Source organism: Glycine soja, chromosome 7 (genome assembly GCF_004193775.1).
Source record: "Glycine soja cultivar W05 chromosome 7, ASM419377v2, whole genome shotgun sequence".
NCBI classification, from domain to species: domain Eukaryota; kingdom Viridiplantae; phylum Streptophyta; class Magnoliopsida; order Fabales; family Fabaceae; genus Glycine; species Glycine soja.
The window spans coordinates 10,166,634-10,185,957 of record NC_041008.1 but is presented as its reverse complement, the minus strand read 5'-3'; the positions used below and the strand labels follow the sequence as shown (position 1 = coordinate 10,185,957).

Genomic DNA, 19,324 nt, shown 5'->3' with positions numbered 1-19,324 from the left:
TCTTTTTTCTTGTTTTTTCTACATAGATGAGACTCATTTGAACGCAGATACTCTAAAGTACGTAGAATTGTATAGTATTTGATTAAAATAACAAGATTATTAGCTCAAGTAATATTCAAACTATAAAACTGTCATACCTAATATATTCTTAAAATACACTTGTATTGTTTCTATTTAAAATTTATTTAAGTAAAACAAAAATCTAAATTTATCTCAATTCTTATTTATAATTTTTAATTATAATATTAAAAATGAAGTAAATTAATTATTTATATTTTCTCTTTCTTGTGACTATATATAATTATGTTCAGAAGAGTCGTGGTAAGGTGAAAATTGACTGGGTTTACGTTTGGAAATTATCGACGTGATAAATTTATATTCAATATTAATTTAAATTAATATACATCTCAGTTATATTTAATAATTTAAAAATATTTAATTAAAACTAATTCTATCTAAGTTAAAGAAAATCAATTCTACAAAGTTTGGTGCGATGAATTAGAATGATTTGTGTGATGGCCAATAAAAAATATTACATTATGACGGTTAGTTGGGTGTGATTTAAAAGTGTTACTTACATATTATCTAATTATGTTATCGTCACATCATAAAATTCAATTAATCAAATTTCATAAAATGTTATCTAATCAATTTTAAATTAATCAACTGTAATTAAATGTTATCTAATAAATTTTAAATTTACCTAATAAAATAATATCATCTAATTATATCTAATAAATTATTCTCATAATTATCTTTTATCTAACATTACAATAAATATATCTTTTTATCAAGATTAGAACAAATATATATAATAAAATATCAAAATATCTATTTATTTTATTTTTATCTTAATTTTATTTATAATAAACAAGTTAAAAAGAAAAAAATATGCATTTGATAAAAGAAATTATAAATATTTTTTCTATTTTTTAGTTCATAAAAATCATTTAAATATAATTAAGCTAATTAGAACAAGTATATTTTCATATTTAAAATTTTAATAAATTAATTATTATCACACATGCATATGATTTAATCAAGATAATTATAAATATTTAATTTTTTTATTATAATAAAAGGAAACAAGTATGAGAGACAAATCTTATGCAATTCAAATGTATTTATGTAAAAAAATTATGTAAAAAATTTCAACACTATCACAATTAATTTAATTTATGATATTATTATGCATGTAATATTTTGTAATAAAAATATATTTAATAATTTAATATTAAAATATTTATTATATAATTATATAAAAATGATATTTAAGCTTATTTTATAAATATTAGTTAACAAAATTTTTGTATATAAAATTATTAAATATAGATATGAAATATTATTTTACCATAAATATATAACTAATTAAATTTAAATTAATTTTTAGTATTTTCAACTATATAATATAAATATTATTCCAAAATAGTATTATTCATAAAATTATTTAAAACTATTTATACAATTTCTAAGTAAAAATTATTTATAGGATTTCAAATTAAAAATAAATACAAAATTTTATATTCATGCGATACACATGATTAAATTATAAATTTTTACTTGTATTTAATAATATCTAATATATATATATATATATATATATATATATAATATCATCTTTTAAAATATTTATTATCATATTAAATATAATTATATTAAAATTGTGTAAAAAGATTAACTATATTTTAATTACATATTAAATATTTAGTACTATACTTATAATTATCATTTTTAAAATATTTAGTATTATATTAAATATAATTACATTATTATTGTGTAAAAAAATTAGTTACATTCTTAATTACATATTAAATATAATTAGATCATAATATTTTACTAGATAAATTTAAAATTTATTAGATAATATTTTATTAAATTTAATTAAATAAATTATCGATAATATAAACCACATAACATTACATGATTAAATTTTATATATATATATATATATATATATATATATATATATATATATATGTATATAAGTAACGTAACACATGATTTATTTTCAGATCACACTAAAATAATGATCTTACATTATACGCAAGGGGATCAACCATTATCAATATGTATTTTGCTGTCAGAATTTTTGCATTAATTTTTTTTTTGTCTGGTTAATTAAGGTGTTCAAGGAATAAATTAGAGCATTATATTTAGGAAAATGTTTGTTGTTGTTAATTCGTGCAGACACAAAACATAGATACATATATGTTTTACTTTTTTATTATTAAATTATTTACTTTATTTACATTAAAAATAATTATCGAAATATACATACTAAAGATTTTTAACTTTAAGAAAAATCAGCCCTCCCCCACCCAAAACTCCAAGTGCCTACGTCCTAGAGATATTGTTGAGGAATATGAAAATGGAAATATGTCTTCATATGTTAGAATCCAATTTCGGACATATTTTATTTCCAAGAAAATAACATTCTCGTGTTCGTTTTGTTTTTGTTTGTATTGATTTGAAAGGAGAATGAGAATGTAAATTTCTGTGAGATAAGAATTTTATTTGTTATGTAAAAATATTATTATACTTGCTATTAATATCCACTACTCCACTCCTTCTTTACTTACCTCTACCTAATATATTATTTTTGTTATGCTATGGTATATTTTTGCTAATGTGTAATCAGAAGTTAACTTTACACATTCCTATGTGATTTTTCTCAATTTGTTTATTATTTTTTAGGTAAAAATTGTACAATACGAAAAGTAATTTACAGTCGTGTTTTAAATTTGAATTTAATTTCATATATATATATATATATATATATATATATATATTTAAAAAAATTTATGTAAAACATTGGTGTCATATAACATCAATTTATGGTATAACTGGTTGTTGATATAAAATATAATAATTTCTTTAATATAAAAAGATATTTCAGTAATATAACATATATTTAAGAAAAAAAATGTGAACCCAACATATATATATTTTAAATATTTCTGGAGATATAAAAAAGATTATCAATAATTAATCAAAAACGTTATTTTTAAAATACTCGGAAATGTTGTTCTCATTGAATATTTTTAGGAATAACATATCTAAGAATTCAAGAAAATCTCGTGAAACAAACACTAGATAATTAATACAACCAATTAAAAAAAAAAAGACTTCTTTCGAATTTCAAATTTTCAATGGTTGCAAATGGCGTCAACCTTACAAAAACTAGATCTAGAAAATTTTATCAGAAAATTCAAAAGTTGTAAAATTATACTAGAATAATCTAGTATAACTAATTTCAAATATATATATATATATATATATATATATATATATATATATATATATATATATATAATTTCAAAATTCAAATAATAAATTACATGTAATATATTGTTTTATGTTTTTAATGTCAATTCAACCGTTTAACTTAACTTCTTATCTCTCTTAATTTATCATCTTCAATATTTTTAATTTTAACTTGAATTTGAATATATATATATATATATATATATATATATATATATATAATTATAAATAATTAAAAAATAATATATCACAATATAAATATCTATCATAAATTTAAATATAATTTATATGTTTAAAATATTTGTTTCTTATAAATTATAAATTTATGTTATATAAAATAAATTTGTCATGTATAATATATAGGCTAAAATACTATTTCTCACATATATATATATACAAAGGGAAAACTAAAATTTACAATTAATAAATAATTTAAATTAATAAATTATATTATAATTAAAATTCATAATAATAAAGGATAAAATATATGCTTGATTCCCTAACTTATTTTTCCATTCTAAATTGGCCTCCTTCGATTTAAAAAGGTTCCCTAAAATTTTTTTTGATACCATGTTTGTCATTCGTTAGTTTTAACCTAAACGACATTAAACTTACATTATCAACCATTACAGCACCTTCCGACTTTCATGATAGATGCAGTTCCTAACACCGATTTTAAAAATAAAAAAGACTAAAATGTTTTCTAATTAGATCATAATATAGGTTTGTTAAAATCTAAAGATCAAATATCTTTTTATAAGAATGGAGATATATTTCAAAATTACGAATTAATCAAAATAAAATTCTATTTAATCCAAAAATTTATTCAAGAGGTTACATTTCTCAACAGATACTTTTTTAAACTTACGTACCTCTCTCAAAAATTAATTCTTTTAGTAATGATAGAATCTAATATCTTAATTCAATGATTAATTATAACTTAAGTCTTCCTTTAAAATAAATCTCATCTCATCTCCTTCTTCCTTTTTTGAGAGAGAATCTCATCTCATTCTTCGGTGATCAAATCTAGTGCCAGTACCGTACTTGGTACGCTACCTTCACTTGCCTATGTGCTTATCAGCTATCACCTACCTTTCATAATTTAATATAAAAAATAAATAAACAATGTCGCTGCAAAGCATGTTCATGTTCATTAATTCATTTTTATTATTAAAAAAAAAACACCCCTTTATTAGGCGGCGGAAAAACTCACGGTATCTTTCCACCACTTTCTTTATCTTTAGAGATCTTCTTTTATATATATATATATATATAGATAGATAGATAGATAGATACAGAGATGAAAAATACTCAAAAAGATAGACTAATTTCCGGGGTTTCGGTTATAGCATAAACTTCACTTTATTTCTTTTTTATAAAAAGAAAACCATAGATTATCGCTATCTTATATCTTATTCCGGGTCTCAAGATTCAACTGTGAGGAAGAAAAAGGTCTCCAAACACATAGAAGCACGTGTATGTATGTATTGTGCAAGTCATAGTATTCAACGTTAACACCACTGACTCACTTATAAAAGGCGCTTTAACACCAAACGGAGTCTCTCTATCAAAAAAAGCTACCTAGAGCTTGCACCTATTGGTATCTTCTACAATATCCTAAAGTGTTTTTCTTCTTCTTCATCACCATGTCTTTACTTTCAGACCTCATCAACCTCAATCTCTCAGAATCCACAGAAAAGATCATTGCTGAGTACATATGGTGAGCCCTCTCTCAAAGATTCAAACAACTATCGCATAAACCTTGTGCAGAATACAGGGGACTCTGTTTTGTGTTCTGTTTGTGAAATCTTTGACCAAATAGTTATTGTTCCATTAATGTAATCAAACCCCTTTATGGATATACTATGCTTTCTGATTCAGGGTATATTTTATTTTGAGTGATCCTTTTGGAACTTTGCTTCCTTTGACATGTTCTTCCATCAAACACATAATAAGAAAAAGATTATATTTTTAAATGGATTAGTGGTGTTGGGTTTGATCCAGTTCCGGAAAAAGCAAAGTAAATTTTTTTAATGATTTTTATGTATTGATAAACAGGGTTGGTGGATCTGGTATGGACCTCAGAAGCAAAGCCAGGGTAATTTTTTTTCTTCTTCAACATAAGTGATAATAATCAATTGATTATGTAAACCTTTTTCATACTTAACCTTTTTTTTTGGCATTTTTCTATGTGATTTTGAAACAAACAGACTCTTCCTGGGCCAGTGAGTGACCCTGCAAAACTTCCGAAGTGGAACTATGATGGGTCTAGCACAGATCAAGCTCCAGGGGATGACAGTGAAGTCATTCTATAGTATGATTCATTCCCCTTATGCACTTTTGTTTACTTATTATTATTATTCACAAAAATACTGATGAGTGGTATTTTCTATTTGTTGTTATATTTATTTGAGAACAGCCCACAAGCTATTTTCAAGGACCCCTTTAGGAGAGGAAACAATATTCTTGTAAGTTTCTCAAGTTAAATAATTGGCTTATAATAAAGCAAGCAATTTTTTCTTAGTTCGTCAAATTGTATACTATTTTGTGGGTCAAAGTGTTCACTTTTTAATAAAAATCTATAGGTCATTTGTGATGTGTACACCCCAGCTGGTGAGCCACTTCCAACCAACAAGAGGTATGGTGCTGCCAAAATTTTCAGTCACCCTGATGTTGCTGCTGAGGAACCATGGTATGTATTTCCTAATATCATCATACTTTGGATTCTTTTAACATTTTCCATCCATATGCTTACAATTTCTAGAAACCCTTTCTAGAAATCACTTTTTTATCTGATGCTTTATACATGTAATTGTTATTGCAACATAATTAAATTTACTCTTTAAATTTACTCTTTCATGGATCTGCTAACAGGTATGGTATTGAGCAAGAGTATACCTTATTGCAGAAAGATGTAAATTGGCCACTTGGGTGGCCCCTTGGTGGGTTTCCTGGACCACAGGTATGAAATGTTCCCCTTTTTTTAATATATAATATACCATCTAATCACAAATTCTTTTTTTGTGAAAAATAATCACACATTTTAATGTAGTGTAAATTTATTAATTTTTATAATAATTAACTTAAAATATTAATGGTCATTTATAATTGATGTGTATACATGGCGATTAAACTTTTCTTCCCCTTCTTTATATTTACATTTTTATGTTCCATTTGTATTTTCTTGTTTTGCATGTTCTAATTCTCAAATGCTTCAGACTAGTTCCATGATTTTGGATTTTCAAGTACACATTTCATGCACAATTTTTGTTACTACTATTTTGGTATCATTTCCAAATTTGGTTGTCCTATATTGCAATAATTGAAACACAGTAATTAATGTCTAGTACGTCATTCTCATTTTGCATTAGCGTTTTTTCATGGTTGCCGTGAAAACTCAGAAAGTAGTTTTTGCTGGTTACGCAATGTGTTTGAAGGCCATTTAGTTCATACGTTTGAGTAAAGACAAAAGTCAACAACCATTTTTTACTGCATAAATTTCCCACTTAGCAAAATTAAATGTTGTTTTTAATGTTTTGGGGGTTTAGTCTTTCTTTAAAATTAAAGTACGTTTTACTCTTTTGTAACCCTTATGAAGTAAAATATTACTTCATCATCCATGTTATTATAATATTATTTTATACATTTACACAAATCAAGAAAAAAGATAAACAAATAAAAAAATAACAATATTATAAAATTAATCTTGTTATTATTAATTTATTTTTTAGTCCATATCATTATCATAAAAAATATAAGTGAAAAAAAATTAATATTACATTAGTAGACTAAAATAATAATTATGTTAGGATGATTTTTTTTATAAACTATAATTATAATGAGACGGTGGAGATAGTATTACATTTGAGTGACCCTTCTGTTGTTATGCATCAAAGTTTAAAACGCAATGCCAATAAATTTTTGTTGAAATTCTAGCACAAATTGGTTCTTGGTCAAAATATGTATAAGTGCCTCAATTACTGTGCATAAGTGGGGTAAAATTAGTGTTAATTGAAAAAAAAAAAAAACGTGATGTGCTATATCAGCATTCACATTCTTCATTCACATTTGTTTTTTCTATTTTTCTTCTTTTTTTTTTTCCCTCACATCTATCTTGCCTTGTATAACTAAACTCAAAATCTATGTGGGTTTGAACAGGGCCCATACTACTGTGGAATTGGTGCTGATAAAGCCTATGGCCGTGATATTGTAGATGCACATTACAAAGCTTGTATTTATGCTGGCATTAACATTAGTGGCATCAATGGAGAGGTTATGCCTGGCCAGGTATGAACAAAGTTTAATTATTATTAATTTTATTAAAATGCTAACCAGTTTCCTAAAAGAGAGCGATTGAGAAATGAAAAGACATTTTTTTTGTAAGTGTAACAAATAATGTTATCAATAAATATTTATTGTGAAATTTAGTTTAAAAAATTATTTATTAGTTCCTTAGCTTCTAAATTTTTTATTCCTACTATTTAATTGGCTTGTATTGAAAATTAATATCTTTGACGTATATCCTTATTTTATAGTGGGAATTTCAAGTTGGTCCTTCTGTTGGTATCTCTGCTGGAGATGAGGTGTGGGCTGCTCGCTACATTTTGGAGGTAATTTAAAGTTTCATTCGTTTTTTTTAATTTTATTTTGAAAGATTATATATGATCAGCATAAATAGTGAAAAGCATTGAAAGCATAAATATTTATGAGATGTTTTTATGTTACAGAGGATTACAGAGATAGCTGGAGCAATTGTTTCATTTGATCCCAAGCCTATTCCGGTTAGATTTGTCCTTATCAATTGTTGATTATTTTGTCTTAGTTGAGAACTTAAGGCAGAAAAAAAAAGTTGATCTCTTATTATTCTTTTGTTTAACTATTTTGACTTTATTGGTTATATTGTCCCTATTAGGGAGATTGGAATGGAGCTGGAGCTCACTCAAACTACAGGTAACATAACATAGTCCATAGGGGTGTGTAAAAAACAAAAACAAAAAAATGGTTCGGATTGAATCGGATTTTAATCGAACTTGAACTGAATTGGTTTTTTTTCAAATTTGGTTAATTGAATAGTTTAAAAATCAATTTGAAATTAGTCCGATTCTCAAAATCAATTTAAAATTGATTAAAAATTAATTCCGTTCTAAACTAATTTTTTAAAACTAGTTCAGTTTTGAACCGGTTTTCAAATCAGTTTGTCCGACTTTTAGAACTATTTTAATACTGTTTAAAAATCAGCTCGATTCACAACTAATTTTTTAAAATCAGTTTAATTTTAAACCGGTTTCCAAACTAGTTTACACACCCCTATATATTATGGGGATACAAATCTGAAGTACTTTTGAAAATATAATTTTTTTTCAATAGAAAAACTCTAAAGAGTACTTGTATCCAAACAGACTATATATATTTGCTTCGTGGGGTTATTGTTTGAAATATTTTTCATTTTCTGATACTTGAAATGAATGGTGATTCCAGCACCAAGTCCATGAGAGAAGAGGGTGGTTATGAGGTGATCAAGAAGGCCATTGAAAAGCTTGGATTGAGGCACAAGGAGCACATCGCAGCATATGGAGAAGGCAACGAGAGACGTCTCACGGGAAGACATGAAACTGCAGACATCAACACCTTCTCTTGGGTAAGGAGCTAAGCCTAAAATTAACTAGAAATGGAATTGGATTACACCTTTACTCATTTACACTATCAATAATGTTTAATTAATTATATAATTTGTTGATAGTGAAATTTTTGTTTACATCAACAATATTATAAAAGGAACAAGTATAAAAGGAAAACCTTAAAATATCATTATATTTTTCTTATATTGTTGTTGCTAATGAATTTAATTTCTATACAGTAACATGTGAATATAAATTTATAACGTCAAGTATCAACTAATAAAGAATTATTTCCCTTCAATGTTTTTTATAAAAAAACAAGTGATAGTGTTAAAAATACTGCCACTCTTGTAGAAAGGATTAAAGGAATATATATTATTAATATGATTTTTAAGTTATATATATTTATCATATATAATAATTTATGATTGAATTAGAATACTAATAAGTTCATTGGAAAACATGTGACATGAAATAATGGTTCTCAATAACCGGAGATGTTGGTATTTCTTTAAGGATCCTGATGTTTCAGAATTTTGAATTGATATTATATATGTTATGTTTTTCTTATAGGGTGTGGCAAACCGTGGAAGCTCCATTAGAGTTGGAAGAGACACAGAGAAAAATGGCAAAGGTTACTTCGAGGACAGAAGGCCTGCTTCTAATATGGATCCCTATGTAGTCACCTCCATGATCGCAGAGACTACCATCCTCTGGAAACCATGAAAACACAGTCATATGTCTCTAGATTTGGACCACTTAAAATTGTGTGTTCAATAGTCATTTGATCTAAAATTTTATATTTGCAAGGTGTTGTTTAGTTAGGAATTGCCAAGTGGTCTTTTGAGCCTCCATGTACCATGTGTATGGTAGAGAATAATCTCTTCATTAATAACAAGAATTGCTTCTTGATTTCACTTTTTAGATTTATGATTCATAGCACTACTATTATTATGGAATGCTTTATTGTCCAATTTTGTTTCCCATGCACTGTTCAGTACAAACAAATAACTTATTTACGGGCAACTCACCAATTTTGTCCAGTGAAAATTCTTAGAAAAATATACCAGACTTCCCAATTTCCATTACCCTTTGAGCTATATTGGTCAAAGGACCACGGTAACCTGAAGAGGAATACAAGTTCATTATAGTCTTCTCTTCAAAAATAAAAAAAAATCATCATTATAGTCTCACAATCACATGGATGAACCCATGTTACGTTGAAATAAAAAATGGTACATAAATATGTTTTTTGTTTTTCGTTTGCGCAAGATTTGATTAAACTGGCCTTACCCTACATTCCAAGAATTGAATAATTGAAGATTGTGACTGATTTTAAAGTTCGGCATCAAATTTTGGCAATGTTAACTCTGAAAGAGAGAGGTGCAGTCATCATGCGCATTGAAGCAATAAAACCGTCAGAGATGTCATGTGGGCACGGTGGGTGCGCCGAATTATATATCTTTGTCCATTTCCACAAAATAAAAGTAATCAGCATGATTAGGTCAGTATACTTTGAAGGCTTGCATTAACACGACCTTCTATACATAGGGGGTATACTTTGTCTCATATGCACCCTCTCTTGTGTGGAGTTCTTCCTTCTTAAGGAAAGAACTGAGTTGGGATATGGGAGAGAGAAAAAAGATGGAAAAACAAAATGATGATGTCTTGCCAATAATACGAGTGCAAAATGATAGTAAAATCAACTAAAAAATAACTATATGTTGCTTAAAAATCTTGATAAGGTCAAATTACTGTGTATCCAAACAAAAGTTTTAATAATTATTTTTTTATTCATGGTCCTCCAAGCTTGTGATATTTTATAATTTTTTAGCTTTCATAAAATGAATTGAATTTTGCATAGCTCATATGAATTTTCTCAATTTATGTTACTATTATTTTAATTTTGTATTGCACTTAGTAAAAAAGTAAAATGCAGAATTATGATTATAGAATGAAAAATCAACAGAGACAGATCTTACGGTAGGTAAAAAAAAAAACCTATTCAGTGCTTCAAAATGTGTATTTTATTGATAACTAGTCCCTAAAAGATTATTTTTTTTTAAAAATGTGTAAAAGTGTGGACTGTTGTGCTGGTAGTCTGGCTCGTAAGTTTGGTTCGTTAAAGGTAATATCTCACCTCACGTGAGGTGTGAGGATTCAATTGTGACAACAACAGGATTATCAAATGAGATGTTTATTCTATATGACTAGTTTATAATGCAAATATTGATGGACTATTTTGTCATTTATGATCATTGTTAAAAAAAATAATTACTGTAGCCTCTCTCTCTCCTTTATTTAAAAAATGAAATGAAATTATATAAAATAGATATCATAAAGCTTTTTTTATTATGTTTTCTAGTCTCTTTTTGTCTGTTTTTTTTTCTTCTTTTTCAAAGCATCTTTATTAAAAGATCTCATTTAAAGATCTTAATTACCTTTTTGGTGAATCCCATAATATTATATCACTCTCAAGATTTTGAATTTTTTGCTCCGATGAATCTCATTTTGAGATCTTAAATTATTTTTAGGTCCTACAAAGGACATACCTTCTAATATTTATTTATAATTTATTTTAAAATAAATAAAAGATTAATTATATATTTTTAGTTTCAATAATTCAAAAACACAAAATTTATTAATAATTAAAATATTTATTTATCAATATAATTTAAACTTATGATAATACATAACATTGATAGGGAAAAAATACAAGCATCGACATTGAGTAACAAAAAGTAAATTTCATCATTATTATAATGTCTTGTTTGCATATAATGTCCTGAAGTTGTTGATGAACTCATCTTGTATACATATAATGTCTTGTTTGCAGGTATGTAGCAAAGTCGAGATGAGTACCACAAGATACATCAATGTTTGAAATCTCTACCATTGTGCGTGTCTCATTCGTCTTCAACAATCACGTTGTGCAATATAATGTGTGTCAAATTTATATTCTTTATGGTACCTATTTGTGAATTACGTGATGGAGCACATATAATTGCAAATCGAGATTTGAGCACACCAAATGTCCTATCCACATCCTTTCTTGTTGCTTCTTGACATTTTGCAAATAACTTTCTTTTCTCTCCTTATGACATTAGGATGGTCTTCACAAATATCACTCAATCAGGATAAATGTCATCTGCAAGATAATATTCCAAATTACATGTGATTCCATTAATTATAAATTGCATTGAAAGAGTTCAACCTTGCAAAACGTCATTAAACACGAGCGATTGACTTAACACATTAATGTCATTGTTTGAACCTGCAACTCCAAAATATGTATGTCAAATTCACAAGTCTTGTGATGTGATGACTTCAAGTATTATTGTGGGTTTTTTATGATTACCTCTACGTTATTGGTCTTATCATACAATTGGACAATTTTTCCATTCTCAATGGATACAATCAATAGAACCCAACATAATTGAAAACCTGCATGCCTTTCCAATTTGTAGTAGGCGATTGATGTTGTTGTTGTTGGGCCTTCTTAGGTGCTCATCTCCAAATATCTCGTTCACACCCTTTACAAAAGCTTCTAAGCATTCAACTGCAGTGCTTTCACCAATTCTAACATACTCATCAACACTATATGTAAGTGATCCGTATGCCAATATATGAATTGTTGTAGTGCCCTTCTATAATGGTAAAAGACCCATTCTACCATATGCATTGGATCTCAATTGGAAATATGGATAACGATTACGAGAGCATCTACAATTCGAAGAAACAACTGCTTTGACATTTGAAACCTTTGTTGAAATTGTGTCTCTATGTATACATAATTTTCATAAAAGTAGTCATTCATCAAGCAACTATGTTTGTCTCCACGATTGCAATTTATGACTCTTCTTGTTCTTATAGGTCGAATGATATTCTTTGTTTGTTGTTTCACATGGCATAAGTATCTCATGATTTCTTCATCGGTGTTATCATGAAGTGTTTCATGAACAATTTGATTTCAAACTCTATCAAAGTCAGAGTTTCAAGCCATTTTAAGGGTTAGTGGGGGTAGGAAAACATAAGACGAAGATTGAAGAAGAAGTAGAAGATGTGAATGAATGAAAGCAAATTGAACAATTAAAAGCACCATCAACAACAACTAGTTTTCAACGGTTAATTTACTAATGACTAGTTTTTAACGGCTAGTTTAGTAACGACTACATTTTAACACATACTAATTAACAAAATAACTTATGTAAATAAAAACAAACTTCAAAATTCAAATAATTAAAATTGTGTTACAACAAAATCATTGATAACTTAAGACAAAAACTTACGTAATACAAACTTCAACATACAACTAATTAACGATAACTTAAGACATGAAAACTAACTACTAAACTTCTTTAAATATAATTACAAGTGATTTTTTGTTTGCTGCATTCTTCTTTAGTCATGTTACTTGTCAGCTTCATAAGAATATCGTGCAACTTGGTGATGTCATCCATCTCCACTGTCTCTGTTATTTTTTTTGGACAACATTTATTTCCTTCATTATCTCTTTCATAGCAACTAAGTCCAATACCAGTGTAGAATAAAATGCTCATTTCCCTCTGATCTTCCTCTTGGCTGCCTTTTTGTCCCATTGGGTGGGGGATTCGTGATGGTGTGTCAGTTTCTGAAACCTTAATTGATGCCTTCAAATTAGATGACGACGAGTAATTCTTAGAAGCAAAAAGCTTTCTTCTTTTGGAACTAGTTTCTTTCACTTGATCTAACCATTTAGGTTGATTTTTCAATAGTTGTCATGTGTGCTTTAAAGTAAAATCGCTTCCTTTATTTGCCTTCCAAATGGCATATGCATTAATCATGACATCGTTCTCCATGTAACCAATTTTCTTCAAATCAACAACTTTCTTGTAATGACCCTTGAACTTTTTGAACACCAACATTAATTTTTTTCCATCGAGATTTCACTTGATTCTATTTTCTCTCTAGTAGATTACCACAAAAGTTGTTGTAATTTTTTGTTACTCTCAACCAATTGGATTCATTGAGACATTAAGCCATGAACCAATGAGATGTGCATCATCTTCAACTGAAAATAAACTTGTGATTTTTTTTTGTAGATTTCTCTCCTCCTTTCTGTAGTGCGATATTTTTCTAGCCCAAGTTGGATAGAAAATTATGGAAATTTTGTTTCAACTTCATCATTGGAAGGACTTTGTTGATCACTAGAACTCTTGGGTGGCATACGAAACATGGCAAAATTGTTTCATGGCATTGACATAAAATTTTGAGAATTTTCAGTGGAAGAGGACTGACTATTTTGCATATAATTCAATGGTGGTGGTGGTGGTAGCATGTAGGGAAAAACATGAGATTTTGAGAATTTTTTAGGGAAGGAGATCGATTATTTGGCATATAATTCATTGGCGATTGTGGTGGCATCAAGGGAAAAATGGATGAGGATTTTGAGAAATTTCGTTCGAACGAGCCATTTGATAATTTTGCAATAAATGCTTGCTAATGAAATTGATTTGGGTCCATTAAGAATGACACCATAGCAAGATATTGAGATTACAAAATTGAGATTGAAAAAATAAGGTTGAGAATGAGAGTTGGTGTGCAAAATGTGGCCACCAATAAGGCTATTTATAGTGTTTTTGATGTCTAAATTTTACCAAAGTTTAATGTAAAAAAATTATAAAATAAAATATAACATGCTACAAATGGTATAGGAAACGTTCAAAGAGTAGCAATAACATTGACAAGCAATGTTCTAAAATTCACTAAGTAACGACAAAAAATTTACACGAACCCCTATCCTTCGTTCTTTCTTATCTACTTTTTCTTCTTTCTTTCTTTCTCTTTTTCCCCTTTCCACGAACCCCCCCTCCTCCTCCGCGCAACCTCTCCTCCTCTGCTTAAGCTCTTTTCTCCCTTTGTCTTCCCTCTCCCCTTCCTCCAACCAAGCTCCTACTTTCTTTTCCCGTTGTCTCATGTGTGCCTCCAATCTAGCCCCAATGGTCATGTGAGGCTTCGACTTGGCCCCCATGGTCATCGCCATCTTCATCCATGATCATAATGTTAGTTCTCTAGCCACCTCATGGCGATCGTCGTGTTTCTCCACCGGGGCCTTGCATTTTGTAATTTGTTTTAATTTTTATTAGTCATTTTAAAAATTATGTTGTTATGGATTTATTGTTTTAGTTCTGGACTATTGTTTGATTCGTTGTTGTTGTTCCGGATTCATTGACCTATTCTTCCTCTTCTGAATTTGTTGGTTTTCGCATGAATTAGTTAGGGAGAGAGGCAATACAAAATGATTTATTTAAAATAAAAAAAACTAACAGATCTTCAGGGTTCTTCCACAGGAACCCAACCTCCAACATGGAAATTTTGAGGGTGCCTCTAGTAATTAGATCTTGTGCTTAAGATCCCTTTCCAAGATCCTCTATTGGAGATGTTCTCATTTCAACTCTTCTCCACCATAAGACTTCCTCAACAACCTTCCCTTTATCTTTGTCAATCTCCCACATCAAAATCTTCCCACATTCACTACCCATCACGACTTTACATTTGTCTTCCCACATCGACACCAACAACCACTACATCAGTTCTCTCCCGCACCAGCAAAAAATCTTGGCACCACCATGACCTTTCCTCCCTCATCACTGTCTTATCACAAATTTTCTCCTCTCCAGTCCTTTCCTCCACGAGTACAATGAAGAATCAAATATGGCGACAAATTGGATGGTGGCTTTGTCAACATCTCTGAATCTGATAAATTATTTTTCTTTTTCTTTTTTGTTTATTTTTCATGAGCTCTACCCTTGTTTGGGTACTGACGGCATCTGACTTTTCTTTTATTTGTATTTATCTTGCTTTGACCCATGAAAATCGTGGAAGGTTTCTTTGTTTTTTTTAATCTTAGTTGTTCAAGTATATATTATTTTGGAACTTAAAGGATTTGAAATTTGGATTAATGGTTCATTATTTGTGACAAATTTGTTGAAGAAATAGCCTTAGTTGCTAAATTTGTGATTTTGTGGTTTAAAATTTTGAATGGATTCAAATTTGATTTTTAGAATTAAATTGAATAAATAAACCACAGAAGAGTGGTGATGGTAAAGATAAGTTGAAGCTTTTTCCTTGTTGCAGAAAATTCATATTTGAGTATAGCTCGAATTTGCAGTAGAAGAAAAATGTTGATGTTAGGAACTAGGGAAGAGTTAAATAAAGAAAAAGGAAAAAATGCATTAAAAAAACTGTTTCATCAAGTTTCCTTTCTTAAATCTTAGCCACTGAACATTTTCATGACAAATTAGTCCTATTGAGTTAGCATTCCCATTGACAATCTTTTGTTACGACAATTGAGTTCTCACGCACCATATCAACACAAACTTTATCTTTAACAAGCCAAACTAATGACTGGATGGATCTGTCAACATTTTTACACATTCAGGAAGAAAAATATAATTTTTCATCTTTGAAAGACTTATGTCAGTGAAGTACACTTTCAGGAATCGAATTGGATATTTACAAAAAAAAAAACATCGATTTCCCTTTATACTTGTACTTCTCAAGTTCTTGTATCTAGCAACACATGTAACACCGCAATCGAATCACACCTGAATGAGAGGAATTTAGAGGCTATGCAAGTATGAGACTATACTACTGAGGATTACTTAAAGGAATTAAGGGTAAATAGTCATTTTCATCCATGAATGTGTAGAGTGTGGACAATTTCATCCCCAAAAGACGGAAATTCTAGTTTTAGTTACTGAAAGTGAAAAAGTGTGACAAATTCATCAATCTGTTAACTTTCGTCCATAACAGTTAATGAAAGAGGTTACATGACACAATTAGACGCGAATTTGTCAGCACTCTATACATTTAGGGACGAAAATAACTATTTACCCAAAATATAATTTAATCTTCATCTTCTCCCTTTTTTTAATCATTGCAATAGATAGATTATGCTTGCTAATCAATATTATGCTTATTATTATGTTTGTTCTAACTTTGTTTGTTTTCCTTTTTTTAAGTATTTATTGTAATATTATACTTGCAATGATTAAAAAAGGGAGAAAAGATGAAGATTAAATTATATTTTAGATAAATAGTCATTTTTGTCCCTGAACGTGTAGAGCGCTGACAAATTCGTCCCTGAATGTGTCACGTAGGCTCTTTCATTGTCGGGGACAGACCGAAGTCAACGAAAATGATTATTTATCCAAGAAATTAATTAATATTATTTATATCTACTTTTTGGTAACCCAACTTAATAATTAATGACGCAGAGAAATCAAATATAAGGAATGTTATAATACATTCGAAAATAGAATTCTTTTAAGTGAAGTACTTTCCTCTATGCCCTGAACAAACACTTTTTTTGTGTGTACGTGACAAACAAAATTTGTTTGTCACATTGCTCACCTTTTTCTTCCGCACGTAAGAGAAGACAATAGAACTCAATTATGCATTGTTTTGTCGGTAAACAAGATGGTTTACTAAACTAAAAAATGGAATTGGAGAAGCAAACAATCAATTATAAGAAAGTGTTCTTATTGAATCAGTAAAGAAGCCACTTTTCATTGGTCTAAAGGGTTCATGGTTGGCCCAATGCAATAAGGAGTGAGAACACCGATCCACCAACTATTGCCATTTTTCTACGTATATATGGATATAATGCCCCCAAGGAAACCCAGCTATGGTTTACTTTTCACGTGATTACATGGGAAACACGTCTTCTCTTTAACTTAGAAAAGGATCAATCTCTCTTTTTTTCTTATTGATATGCAACCCAACATTCAGAAAAACCAACGACATAGGTAGTGTCATCTCAAATTAATGGATGAAGAGTCAAACATATATATTGCTTCAGCAATTTTTCATTTTTCCATCAGTCGGATTTTATTGCGTACGATCATTAATTTCAGTTTTCGGAACAACTAATAACTCTTAAATGTGACGTTTGGTGATGTTTACTATAATTAAATTTAACAATAATTTTAAAAAAAATACTAAGTTGTATTTGATATGATATTTCAACTATTTTTTTATGTTTTTTTAAGAAAAATTTATTTGACAGTTAGGTAAATAAATTTTTTTAGTAATTTTTAATATTTTTTTAAATGCAAGTTGCTTTTAACTTTTAGTTTTTTATATTTTTTTTTATTCTTATCTTCAGTATATTTATTTAATTTTATAATTACTGTTTTGATTATTTTATATTTTTTAGCTACTTCAATAATTAATTTTATTAAATACTTGCGATTCAATAATCTAATTGTTTTTAACTTTTAACTACCAATTAACTTTTAACTAATTTTTTTATTTTTCACATAACTTTTTAACTAGTTTTGTCAAACATAATTTTAACATCACACAATTATTTTTTATATTTTGAACATGTTGTCTCTATAATCTTAGAGTCCATAATAATTATATATGTCTCGAACAAATTACCTCCACTAGAAAATACATATATGATTTATAAAAACAAATACAAATTCATCTAATTAAATAAATAAAGCAAACACTACAATTATATTACATCTCTAATGTACACTATTCTAATTCAAAATCCAATCCCTAATTTTTCAAGTCATTCTTTTCCGGCTCATTTCTCCATCTCAAACCTCAACCCTACATCTTTCTTTTGGGACACCTTCCTTCACTCGACACTTCATCTCAAAACTTTAACTTCGCATCTCAAATCTCAACCTCCTTTTTTTTTTCTAACCACCCCTTTTTTGTTAACTTTTTCCTCCCCAGGCTCCACTCCCTCATCTCAAAACCCCAAACTCCTTCCTTTAGTGTGGCAGTCAATGAATCCATTTATGGTCACTTCAAAGGGCAGCGGGGTCTTAGACAAGGGAATCCTCTTTTCCCTTATCTGTTTGTACTTTGTTTAGAGTACTTTTTCATAGATATGAGCAACCTTAAGGATGATGCCAATTTTAAATTTCATCCCAACTGTGCAGGTATTCAGTTATTTCATTTGGCTTTTGCAGATGATATTATGTTTCTATCTAGAGGAGATATCCCTTCCGTGTCAACTATGTTTGCCAAGCTTCAGCACTTCTGTAGGGTTTCAGGGCTTTCCATCAACTCTGATAAATCTGCCATATACTCAGCCGGTATTAGGCCTCATGAGCTTTCTCATATTCAGCAGCTTACTGGATTTAACTTGGGTGGCTTCCCTTTTAGATACTTGGGTGTTCCCCTTTTATCATCTAGATTAAATGTATGTCACTATGCTCCCTTGCTTTCCAAGATTACTGGCCTGATTCAGGGATGGAGCAGGAAGTCTTTATCTTATGCAGGTAAGCTAGAGTTGATCAGAGCAGTTATTCAAGGAATTGTGAATTTCTGGATGAAGATTTTTCCTTTGTCTCAATCTGTTCTGGACCGGATCAACGCTTCGTGCTGTAATTTTCTGTGGGGCAAAGCGGATATTGGCAAAAACAAGTCCTTGATTG

The 19,324-nt window shown here is 28.7% G+C and overlaps 1 protein-coding gene across 1 annotated transcript; it reads left to right on the top strand.

Moving 5' to 3' along the window:
• Nucleotides 1-4,583: 4,583 nt before the first annotated feature.
• LOC114418700 (glutamine synthetase PR-2) lies at nt 4,584-9,806 on the top strand. Its single transcript, XM_028384169.1, has 12 exons — nt 4,584-4,984; nt 5,323-5,362; nt 5,475-5,578; nt 5,684-5,732; nt 5,850-5,956; nt 6,139-6,226; nt 7,423-7,551; nt 7,800-7,874; nt 7,992-8,045; nt 8,177-8,214; nt 8,743-8,902; nt 9,456-9,806. Exons 1-12 carry the CDS (start codon nt 4,911-4,913, stop codon nt 9,606-9,608), a joined length of 1,071 nt encoding a protein of 356 aa, XP_028239970.1. The 5' UTR covers nt 4,584-4,910; the 3' UTR covers nt 9,609-9,806.
• Nucleotides 9,807-19,324: the final 9,518 nt, after the last annotated feature.